General features: G+C 39.8%; 1 protein-coding gene across 1 annotated transcript in view; it reads left to right on the forward strand.

Annotated features, from left to right (window-relative positions):
• The first annotated feature begins 603 nt into the window (after positions 1–603).
• The window catches only part of Pola1 (DNA polymerase alpha 1, catalytic subunit), a 294,232-nt gene continuing 282,679 nt past the window's right edge, over positions 604–12,156 (forward strand). Inside the window, exons 1-4 of the mRNA XM_027927441.2 lie at positions 604–684; positions 5,790–5,905; positions 10,062–10,158; positions 11,200–11,280. Of these exons, the coding sequence (XP_027783242.1) occupies positions 642–684; positions 5,790–5,905; positions 10,062–10,158; positions 11,200–11,280 (337 nt within the window). The 5' untranslated portion in view covers positions 604–641. The remainder of the gene's footprint in view (positions 685–5,789; positions 5,906–10,061; positions 10,159–11,199; positions 11,281–12,156) is intronic.

A 12,156-nucleotide genomic window follows, 5' to 3' on the forward strand; every position in this document is an offset into this window, starting at 1 on the left:
GCTGAGGCTCGCTTTGAACTCATGATTCTCCAGCCTCAGTTTCCCAAGTTGCTGGGATTACAGGCTGAGCCACCGCGCTGAGCGGTGCATATACCTTTAAGTTAGGACACACACACACACACACACACACACACACAGTGTTCACATTCCTTGAGGCAAAGGATCAGACAAAACTCAGAGTGCGCACCAGGAGGCAGTGGTTTTCCGGGTTTTGGGGAGGGGGACAAGGGGGCCAGCCCTGCCACGCCCACCTTCCTGCCCGCCCGCGCCTCTGCTTAGAAAATCATTTCTCAGAACCAGAGAGCCCCTACTCCCACGCCCCCAAATCTTTTCCCAGTAGCTTGCGTGCGCCTGCGCAGATTCTCCGCCAAGCTCCTTTACAGAGCCCGACCGCTTCTTTCTCCAGCTCTCTTCCGGTCTCTTCTCAGCTCCAGTTTTTCCCTAAGGGGTCATCACAGGGCGCCAAATGCGCGCCCGCGGGAAGGCCCGGGGCGGGGCGCGGCGCGGCGCGGCACGTCAGTGGCCTTCCGGGCGGAAGTCCGCAGCCTCCCAAGCCTCTGATTGGCTTTCAGGCTGGCGCCTATCTCGGCCCCCGCGCCAGTTTCGGGCTGGTTGGCGCGGAATCGGGAGACTGCGGGACTATGGCGCCTGTGCACGGCAACGACTGCGAACTGGGGGCAAGCGGTGAGGGACGACTCCGCACTCAGAGCACTGGTTGGGAGTGTGGGGACAGCAGCATGATTGCGTATGGTGGTGGTGGTGGTGGGGGTCTCTGCTTTATTTCTTCCGAAGGAGGCGTGCGCCGGGTTCGCTATGCGGGTCTGCTTGGGCTCAGACCTTGTGGTTCAGGGCGGGGGCCTTTCGGGTGTCAGAACCAGCATTGAAGTAGGGCGGCTTGCAAATCCGAGCCACCCGTTGCAGGGTTTTCTGTTTGGGAGGCTGTCACATCTCTGTCAGCAAGTGACCCCTTTTAAAAATTCCTTTGGTAAGTCATACCCACGTGTGGGAACAGCTTCAGCGAGACTGGGGTCTGTGGGGCACTGGCCTGATCCAGGGTATTTCACTTCTCCCACCCGCTTGAGGACTAAGACAGAAGATATTTGCCCCTCCCTTGCTAGAAACTCCAGGAAAATTGTTACACTTTCTAACTAGGCAGGAGAGAAAGCTGCAAGTGCTGACACCATATACAAATGCGTTTTGTCTTTTTAGTAATGGATTTCTATTTTATGCATTAACACCTTTTCTTTCAAATTATTCTATGGAAAGTTCTTCAAGTGCTGCTATTTTTTAGCGTTCAAATCTAATCATTTTGGCGAAGTTCCTAAAAAATACATCAATTCAGCATTTCGGGTACATTGTATATCACTCAGTTTGTCAGTGGTAATCTTTTATTTCCAAAAATAGAATACAAAAATGCAAATGGCTTTGTCTGATTTCTGATTTTTGAACAGTGTTCAACTAAAATGTGACTTAACTTCCGTGAACTTCTAACTTAAAATCAGATGCTTCAGTTTTTTAGCCCAAGCATCACATCTCCTGTCACTCAAATACATCACCATTAATGAGAACTTGCTTCCTAATCAGCTTCCTTTGCATTCAGCTAGTTGTAAATCACAGATTTCAATTTGTTCTTTAGTCTTTCGTTTTTTTAAGACAATTTATTTTGGAGAGTCGACTAGCCTGGATTACAAATGGGATATGGGATGTGAGTATCTGAACAGTCTTTTCAGCCTTCTATCAGTGATTTGCCACTAAGCCCTTTCTTCACCCTAAAAACTGTACGCCATCCCTGAACATCAAGAAATCACTCTCTGGAGGATACTGTGCAATCTTGAGACCCCTCTTAAGTCATGATGTTGATTAAGTACTTGCTGAGAACTTGTGACTGGAATTTTTCCTTTAGAGCAGACTGAAAGATTGTTACCTGAAAGACTTCTTTTGCAAGCTAGTGTCTTGGCCTGCTTTTGGGGAGGATGGAGGTACTCCAGATAGTAATTTTAAAACAAATATTTAAGTCCTTGTAAATGTATTTTTTTTCATGCTTATTCCTTTATTTACTAGTTACTTACATGAAGCATTAGAGACATGTTCCAAAAAGGGAAATCTGGATTTTGTTTCTCTTAAATGTTAGCAGGTGGAGCACCTTGACAATAGCAGTGAAAAGTTGAAATATCTATAACTATTTTTATGGATGAAAAGAGATCAAGGGGAGTTTAGTGATCAAAAAAGTGGGTATAATGGTTCATTTGTAAATATTTATTATGTACATACTAGGCATCGGTATTCTGCCAGGCTCTGATGATGGGTAGACTAGGCATGGTTTCTGTCCTCATGGAGTTGAGATGAATGTCCAGTTATATGCAGTGCTGTGTTGAATCTTCCCTGAGGAAACTGCTTTGCTTTATTTTTGCTCTCTGAAACTAGACTGTGTATGTGGGAGTATATGTATGTGTATTTGACTGCCCTGCATCTACACAAAGAGAAACACACACAAATATAAACATTAAATTAGTTTATGTTGCTAAGTACAAATGAAGATAGCCATCCTCATGTAATCCTTGCAGCTTTATGAAGTAGACAAATGTGGTTTATTTCCATTTCACTGGACCCTCAGGTTCTGCATTAGAGTGCTTTGGTGTAAGCTGAAGGAACCAACTCTAGCTAATTTAAACTGAAAAGGAATTTATTAGAATTCCATAGCATTTGCACAAATCCTGAAGGACTGGAAATCTGGTCTGCAGGTTGCTTAGCCAGAAACAGTGATTAAAATTGTGCCACAAAACTGGGCCACTGAGGAGGTCATTGCCAACCATGACTAAATACTTGATGCTAGATCTTGTACCTTGGGACATTGCTGGCACTGTTGCTTCACATTCTCAATCTTCCTGCAGCTCTTGCTACTTCTAGAATCTTCCTTAAGTCCATATATCTCTTATTGGGACATTAGCCACTGGGCAGGTTTTTCTAATCATTAGAGCCTATTTTAATGCCCTTGCCCCAGCTGCAAGAGTGTTTGGGAAAGGGAACTTTCAGCTTGTATAGGCATAGGCTCTGTGAACCCATGGGACTTAAAGTGTGTGTGTGTGTGTGTGTGTGTGTGTGTCACACATAGGCTCTGTGAACCCATGGGACTTAAAGTGTGTGTGTGCGTGTGTGGGGGGGTGTTCCACAGATTGTTTCAGATGCTGGGCAGCTTCAAATAAAACAGCTGTCCACTGCTGAACTGGTTAACTTGTAGTCTCATATTACCTACTAAATGGCAGAGCTGGGATGTGCTACATCTTAATTTCTCAGTTGTACTGCTCACTTTACACTCATGTCAAACTTACCTTCTGCACTGATTTTCTCTTGATTCCTGAGTACACCTTGGATTTGAATACCTTTGTAGTTTGTCTCACACCTCTTCCTCTGCTTGTTCCACTTTTTACCCTGTTCTGTGCTGGTGAAATTCTTTCTAGGCTTGTATTGGAGACCTCCCCTATGAAAACTGACCTGATTTCTCATGCAAAATTAGTGGTTCTCTTCTCTACATTTCCTTGTCTGCTGTTCTTACCTCTTCTATGGCACTATATTTATATTATGATGGTAGTCTCAGGGTCTTTTGCTTTACTTGACTGTGAACCTCTTGAGGCTACAGGCAGCTCTGTCTTATTTGTAATTGTACCACAAACCCTGTGTAGTGGAGCAGTGTTTCCTGTGGAGTAAGTCCATTTGAAGACCTTTAGATTTTGTCAGATGTCAAGGGAGTCTTAAAGGGAATATACTGCGGCTAGCTTTTCACTCTTATTGATTGTGTTTAATAATCTCTGAAACCTTTTCATGTAAGCCTACTCAAAATTTTAAATCATTTGAATTATACCCAAGATTTTGTGACTGTCATCATTAAGTACCCACATTACTTAATTTTTACTTAATGCCTTTCCAAAAATGGATTTAAAAGTCAAATGTGAAAGTCAAACAATAGGCTAAGATGTTATAGAGATTCCATTTACAGGAAGCTAAAAAAATAAGATTCTCTAATTATACTTGACCTTTAAGATATAATTTTCAACAGTTTATTGCCAGTATTTGGTACATGTTCTTTAGATTGTTTCTTATACTTCAGTCAAACAGTCAAACAACTTAGTGTTGTTATGAATATGCCATTGGGGTTGGAGCTTTTAAGATGCCTCTTTATCAATACATCTCCCTTTTTGTGCCTACTCATTTTAATAAATTAGCACGAAATATAATAGATGGCTGCTGAGCCTAAACTTATGGCTGGCAGGCAGCACTGTCATCTTGATTTGATTATTCATCAGCTGGTATGTGAAAGTCTTAATTCTGTGGATGAATTCATTTCAGTATGTGTGTGGGGTGGTCAGTTTGTAATGACCAAAAGCATGAAGAGTTAAAAAGTTGAATGAGTGAGTGCTGAGGCCCTCTGGTATTTCAATCAGTTTTGACAAAATATATTTTAACCTTGGTAATGTGTTATTATTATCCTATAATATCATGATCCACTGAGGTCTTGAAGTCAGTGATAGAATTAATAAGATGGTTCCTTAGAACCATCTTTGTTTTTGTTGTCCTCTAATCCTGTCATGATCTTTCAATACCACTATGAACTTTTTTTAAAAAAAAATTTTTTTAGTTGTCAATGGCTCTTTATTTATATGTGGAGCTGAGAATCAACCCTGTACCTCTCACATGCTAGGCAAGTGCTTTACCACTGAGCCATGACCTCAGCTCACCACAATGAACTTTTAAAAAAAAATTAATTCCACTTTTTTTAAACATTTTTTTTTTTTTAGTTTTAGATGAACACTTTATTTTTTTATGTGGTGCTGAGGATCAAACCCAGTGCTTCACACGTGCTAGGCAAGTGCTCTACCACTGAGCTACAGCCCCAGCCCAAGAATAATTCCACTTTTAATGTTTTTACTTTTGCATCTTTATATAGTACCATCTTATATTAGAATTATGGTACCGTCTTTGTTAAATACCCCCAGTCTCCAATGTATTTCTCTTTGAAATTCCAGGTACTTTATCTGAGCTTCTATTAGGGCATGTATTCTACATATTCTTTAAGATCCAATTGCTACTTATCTCCTACATTAGATTGTAGGTAGGGTAAACACAAAGACCATATTTTTTGATCTTTTAGTCCCTCATAGCACCTAGTATTTTGCAAAGAACAGATCCTTCTTAAAGACTTTCAAATGTTGATTAATAGGAAGCAAAATGAATTGTTCTTTTATGACCTATTGGATTATTTGTGGCCTGTCATTTCCAATGGAAAGGCTATGGACTAGCTAACAGCTAATCACCTAATATTTCTGTAGGGTATCAGTTGGCTTTGAGATTTTCTTTTTTTTTTTGTGGAAAAAATTAACATTGGCTTCAGTTGTAACAGGATCTTAGAGAAGATTTTTGAAGAGCTACAGGATCTGCATATTTGGCCATGAGCTTTGTGAATTATTTTACATTATAATATTTAATTTAATATTACATATAATAAAATTGCATATTATTGTTGACTAGAAGTGTTCTTCATTTGGGGGGGGTGGGTACTGGGGATTGAACTCAGGGGCACTTTACCACTGAGCTACATCCCCCAACCCTTTTTATTTTGAGACAGAGTCTCATGAAGTTGCTTAGAGCCTTACTAAGTTGCTGAGGCTGGCCTTGAGCTTGCAATTCTTCTGTCTTGGCCTCTCTAGTCACTGGGATTACAGGCATGCACCACCACGCCTGGATGTGATTTTGTAACATCTCCTATACCTTTGTGTTTTTATCACCTGTGTCAGATTCAGGAAGTTTTGTAACTTCTCGGGCTCGGCGAGAAAAAAAGTCAAAGAAAGGTCGCCAAGAAGCTCTAGAAAGACTGAAAAAGGCTAAAGCCGGTGAGAAGTATAAATATGAAGTAAGTAACCATTTTTCTTCCTGTACTTTATCTAATTTATAGCCTGCTGGTAGTGTGTGTCACCTCTGTCACTGTATTAGTCAGCTTTTTGTCCCAGTGACCAAAAGACCTGACAGGAACAACATAGAGGAGGAAAAGTTTATTTTGGCTCACTGTTTCAGAGCTTGAATTCATAGTTGGCCAACTCCATAGCTCTGGGGCTATGGAGAGAGGCAGAACATCGTGGCATAAAGGCATGGCAGAGAAAAAGCAGCTCAGAATATGGCAATGGCGGGGAGGAGGGAGAGAGAGAGATAGATAGATAGATAGATAGATATTGATTGATTGATTTCTGCTCACCAAGGACAAAATATAAACCCCAAAGGCACACCCCAGTGACCTACCTCCTATAGCCACACCTTACCTGCCTATAGTTAATGCCCAGTTAATTGATCTACCGATCAGGTTAAGGCCTTTATAACCTAATCATTTCACCTCTGAACATTCTTGCACTGTCTCACACATGAGCTTTTGGGGCATACCTTATACCTAAACTGTAACCTGTTTGAAATAATACTTTCCCAGAATAGCTTCAGTTGAGGACTGAATACAAGTCATTAGTAACAAAGTAAAACTACAAAACACCCTTTGACTTTTATAAAGTTGTTTTAGGGTTTACAAAGTGATTTCACACATATTTGAGCCACCAAAGAAGAAATCACATGGATTTAGAAATATTTGTGTATTTCTAAATAGTAATTTAATTTAATAGTAATTATGAGGTAGATTTATAGATTATGGAGAGTACTCATTCCTTCAAAGTTCCTGTAAGGCACTTTACAGATGAGTTTAAAATTCCAAAATTAAAGTAGCTATATCTATACTTTCCTTATTTGGTGTGCTGTGTCTCTGCTAGGTCCCTTGGCTTCGCTGGGGGAACTGAGCGATGCTTTAACTTTAAAGTCTTCAGCAGCCTAGTTAAGTACCTTCTCCTTGGACAGTATTGTTTTAATTTGCAAAGGAATGGAGACTTGGACCTTACTTCTGCAATGTCCTGCTTGTAAGATTGAATGTAATACACTTTTGGCCGTTTTCCTCTGCTCATTGTTTTTGCCTGTAGGCAAAAAGTAAAGTGATTATCATCTATATATCATTGTTTAGCTTTACCTTCAGCACTCTTTCTGAGTATCTTAACTGCCAAGGCTAGAAAGTGATTAATGCTAGAAAATAATAATAACTAACTTTATTTTTTCAGCTAACACTATTATAAGTGATTTTACTGATATGTTTATTCATTTAATCCATCTAGTAACCATATATAAATTAGATACTATGACTAACAACAGTTTGAGGTGAGGGCACAGAAATTCAGTGAGATCACATGGCAGATCCTTTATTTAGACCCAGGCAATCTGGTTTTGGAATATGCACATTTCACTATGGCCTTTACTGTACTGGGCAATTAAGCAAATAGAAGAGGATTTTTGCCATGTGGCTGGCACCATTTGTTCAAATTAAGGGAGGCAACCAGATAATAAAACATTGCTAAAAGAATTAGAGTGAAGCAAAAGTAAAGCATTTTTAATGTAGGTTTTGTGGGGCATTTCTGATGTTGGCACAATTTGGTGATTTCTCTTTAAACACTGTGATATTAATTGTATGGCTCTAAGAATTCATGCTGAGCAGTAGCAATACTGTTTTTAAAGATAGAGTCTGCTGGGCTTGGAATGTTGCTCAGTGGTAGAGTGCTTGTATATATGCACAAGGCCCTGGATTTATTCCCTAGCACTAATAAATAAAGAGTCAGGGCCTGGGGTTGTGGCTCAGTGGTAGAGCGCTTGCTTAGTGCGTGTGGGGCCCTGGGTTTGACCCTCAGCACCACATATAAATAAATAAATAATAAATGAAACAAAGGTATTGTGTCCACTACGACTAAAAAATATTGAAAAAATAAAGAGTTAAAAGAACTTTTTATTCAAAATGATTTTTTTTAAATATTTATTTTTTAGTTGTAGGTGGACACAATATCTTTATTTTATTTTTATGTGGTGCTGAGGATCAAACCCAGTGCCCCACGCATGCCAGGTGAGTGCTCTACCTCTGAGCCATAACCCCAGCCCCCAAAATGATTTTTAAAAATAGTTTTCTTAGCCAGGTGCAGTGGTGCATGCCTATAATCCCAGCAACTTGGGAGGTTGAGGCAGGAGGATCACAAGGTTGAGGCCAGCCTAAGCAACTTAGTGAGACACTATCTCAAAAAATAAAAAGGAGGCTGGGGCTGGGGCTCAGTGGCAGAGCACTTGCCTAGCATGTGTGAGGCACTAGATTTGATCCTTAGCACTGCATACAAAAATAAAATAAAGTCATACTGTCCATCTACAACTACAAAGAAAAACAAAAAGGACTGGGGATTTAGCTCAATGGTAAAGCACCCCTGAATTCAATCCTCAGTATCAAAAAGAGAAAGTTTTCTAGGATCTTCTTAATATTATATAAATCAGCTGGGCACAGTGGCACCTGCCTATGGTCTCAATGACTCAGGAGGCTGAGGCAGGAGGATTACAAATTCAAGGCCAACCTCAGAAACTTAGCAAGACTCTATCTCAATATAAAAAGTAAAAGGGTTTGGGGATGTAGCTCAGTGGTAAAGTGCCCCTGGGTTCAATCCCCAGTACCATCCCCTCAAAAATAGTATATAAATCAGTTGGACGTGATGGCACATGCCTATAATCCCAGTGGCTTGGGAGGCTGAGGCAGTAGGATCACGGGTTCAAAGCCAGCCTCAATAATGGCAAGGTGCAAATCAATCCAGTGAGACCCTGTCTCTAAATAAAATATAAAAAAGGGTTGGGGATATGACTCAGTGGTCAAGTGCTCCTGAGTTCAATCTCCGGTAAACCCCCCCCCAAAATAGTATATAAATCAATTACTTAAATAAAAAACAACAGTATGCCTTCAACCAACAATAATAATTATGCCAGCCCCCCCTCCTGAAAAAGAAACTGGTTAATATGATAATGTTAATTGGACTAGTTTACATTTGGCTTGTTAATAAGTTTGGTAGAGTAGGTCGTTTTTTATCAGATGGTAAAAGGCCAAATCAGTACCTGCCAGTGATCCCTACAGAGTAAGTTAAAAAAGAGGTGAAACGAAGCCTAGTCCTGTAATCATTATATGCTTTATAGGTGTGGCAGAAATCAGTCAGCTCTGTTCATCAAGCTCTCAAATCTCTGTGTCCCAGGTTTTTCCTAGAGTCTTAGCTCTTCAGGTAGAGTTAGTCATCTCCCCTGATATCCTATATGAAAAATGCAGAACTCTTGAGAGAAGGCGGATATTTTTCATGAGATATCTATGAAATCTTCCTAACCAGCTCACCAGATTCTCATTTGGGGTGTATGTGGCCCATTACCATGGGCAGTGGCAGCAGTGGTGTACATCTGTTATTTTGTGCAGAGGTATTCTGCTTTAGTTGTACCAGTAGCTCATGGTACTATGACCCTTTGACAGTCAGGCAGCTAGTGTGGCTACTTTCTCTGGACTTGCCTTTCAAACAGTTCAGCATATAAGTCCTTGTGCAGTTTCAAAACCTGAGAGTGGTGGAGGATCAGTGGTGAAGCAAAGAGCGAACACTCAAAAGCCTTTTCTTGTTTGCTTATAGAAGAATATGCTTGTTTTGCCAAATTTTTGTAGGGGGGTGGATGAGGGAGATTTTCCTTTTGCATTTTATTTAGTCAAACAGGCATTAAAATTGTTGTCTATTTGTAGAACATCCATCAGCTAGTGGAGAAAGAGGTGGTATGCCTTACAGGTTTGCTAAGTATAGGAGCAACCAGTCTAGAAATTACAAGTGAATAATCCCCAAAGCAGCTAATGAAGAATTGGCTATAATTCAGTTTGTTTTTTATGAAGTAGATGAGTAATTGATGGTGTGACAAGTATATTATGCTAATGGAATCATTTAATATCTTATGTTAACACCCACCTAAAAGGAATACTAAGTTAATTGATGTCTATTTAAGGAAAACCCTGTAGTGGTGTTGAATGTCAGAACTCATGATTTGGTTGCAGCTTCTCCGTCAGGCTGCCATTCCAGTTTCAATTTGACAATTTTTTTCATAAGAATTGTTTAACACTTTCACTCCATTTGAAGCTTTTTCTCAAACTTGTATAATGGCAGATCGAGGACTTCACAAGTGTTTATGAAGAAGTTGATGAAGAACAGTATTCGAAGCTGGTTCAGGCACGGCAGGATGATGACTGGATTGTGGATGATGGTATGTAGGAGGAAATTATCTGCCAGGCACTGTGTTAGTTGCTTTTTGTAGGTTTTCATGTGGAGTTTCTACTGTGCCTGGGTGGAGGGAAGGCATTGTTAGAATCATACCTTTGGTTTGGATCATTTTTAGTTATTTGAGGATGAGGAAGCAGAACAATAAGAAGTTGATTTGGCAACATTTTGGAGAATCAAGGCACATACCTCAAGATATAGTAAAAATCATCCAGGAAACGACTCTGTGGGAACTGTGAAGATGCATGAGACCTTGCATTCAACCCCCAACACCAAAGTGGGGAAGGGTGAATTGGGAGGAGGGTGAATTGGAGTGAATTGTTTCTGTGGGGCCAAAACACAGCATCTGAATTAAGCGACAGAGGTTGAGGTTCTCTTTTATCCTTTGCAACTGTGTGACTGTGGCCAAGTTACTTAATGCCACTGAGCCACAAGTTTTTATTCTATAAATGGAGATAAGAAAACTATCTCCCTGATTGCTGTGAGGAGCACATGAAGTTTTAGGTATGAGAGGTAATATGAGCAATGGAAAGTACTGTAAAAGCAGGTTCTTTTCTACTGTTCTTCTGTCCCTTGTATAAAGCTTCCTGTTTATGTGATTGCTGACCACAGGAAGGAGATATAGACTGTGTCTGTGATTATGTTTCTATTTCTGTAATAGAGCTCAGCTATATTCTAATTTTCCCATGTAGACTAGGGTGCCTTTCTGGGCTTTTAAAAAATTCTTCTGGTAGAGTAAAATACCTGTGAAGCAAGCTTTTGTGGCTAAGTTTTTGATTCTGTGGGACCAGATCATTTCCCTGTTTCACCTAGCTAGGTATAGTATATATTTGGTTTTGATGCCACATATGCTGTGTGGATGACCTGCCTTGTCTGAGACCTGTTTGAATAGGATTCTGCTGCACTTATAAATGGAACAGATTAGGAGAACATCTGAGTGGGTACAAAAGTATTCTTTTTGCCATGGCTAAAATATTGTTGATGACTTGTGAAAACTTGATCCCAATATTAAATTTTGTTCCTGCAGATGGTATTGGTTATGTGGAAGACGGCCGAGAGATTTTTGATGATGATCTTGAAGATAATGCTCTTGATACCAGTGAGAAAGGTACCTACAAGAGAATGTCATTTTGAGATTTAAAGAATTGTCTAAACTTTTAAGATGACTTGGTATTCTGAAACAGTCTCCTTTTGAGGGAGAAGAGCCTACACAATTATTTTTAGATAGAGTATATGTTCTGACAGTGAGAGAATCACAGTTGTGTAGAAAATTAAATTTAAGAAACAAAAACAGTACCAGAAAGTATGAAATTTTTAGTCCTATGGTCAGTTTAGAGTTGCTGATACTGAGGACTGCCATAGTAAGTGATGTGTTTTAATTCCTACTGAAATGATGAACTCAGAATTTTAGCTCTTCAATAATTGTACAGTACAATAATAAAGTTTAGAACTAGTGTATTCAGCTTGCTTTGTTTAATTGAAATTTAAAATGATATGAATGAATGTGTTAAATTTTCTTAACTGTACAATCTTGGCATTTTTTTTTCAGGTAAACAAGTCAGGTTTAGTTCTGTAAAATGAGAATGGGAAGTACTCCTTGTTTTTTTTGGGTTTAGTTTGTTAATTGGTCTTCTACCACCAAGTGATAGATGATCAGGGGTCAGCAAACTATGGCTTAATTTTTGGGGAAAAAAAAACCACTTCTTTGAGATATAACTCAGATGCTATGTAATTCACTCATTTAAAGTATAAAATTCATCACAGAATTGTGCAGCTATCACCATAGGTTATTTTAGAACATTCTCCATTAACAGCCCCCCAAATCATCAAATCATATCTGTTTTTATACAGCCATTGAGCTAAGGAAAGGTTTTTGTGTTTCCAAAGTGTGTGTGTGTGTGTGTGTGTGTGTGTGTGTGTGTGTGTGTTTGGTGCTGGAGATTGAACCCAGGGCCTTGTGCATGGGAGGCAAACACTCTACCAG

This window comes from Marmota flaviventris, chromosome X, assembly GCF_047511675.1.
Source record: "Marmota flaviventris isolate mMarFla1 chromosome X, mMarFla1.hap1, whole genome shotgun sequence".
NCBI lineage: Eukaryota > Metazoa > Chordata > Mammalia > Rodentia > Sciuridae > Marmota > Marmota flaviventris.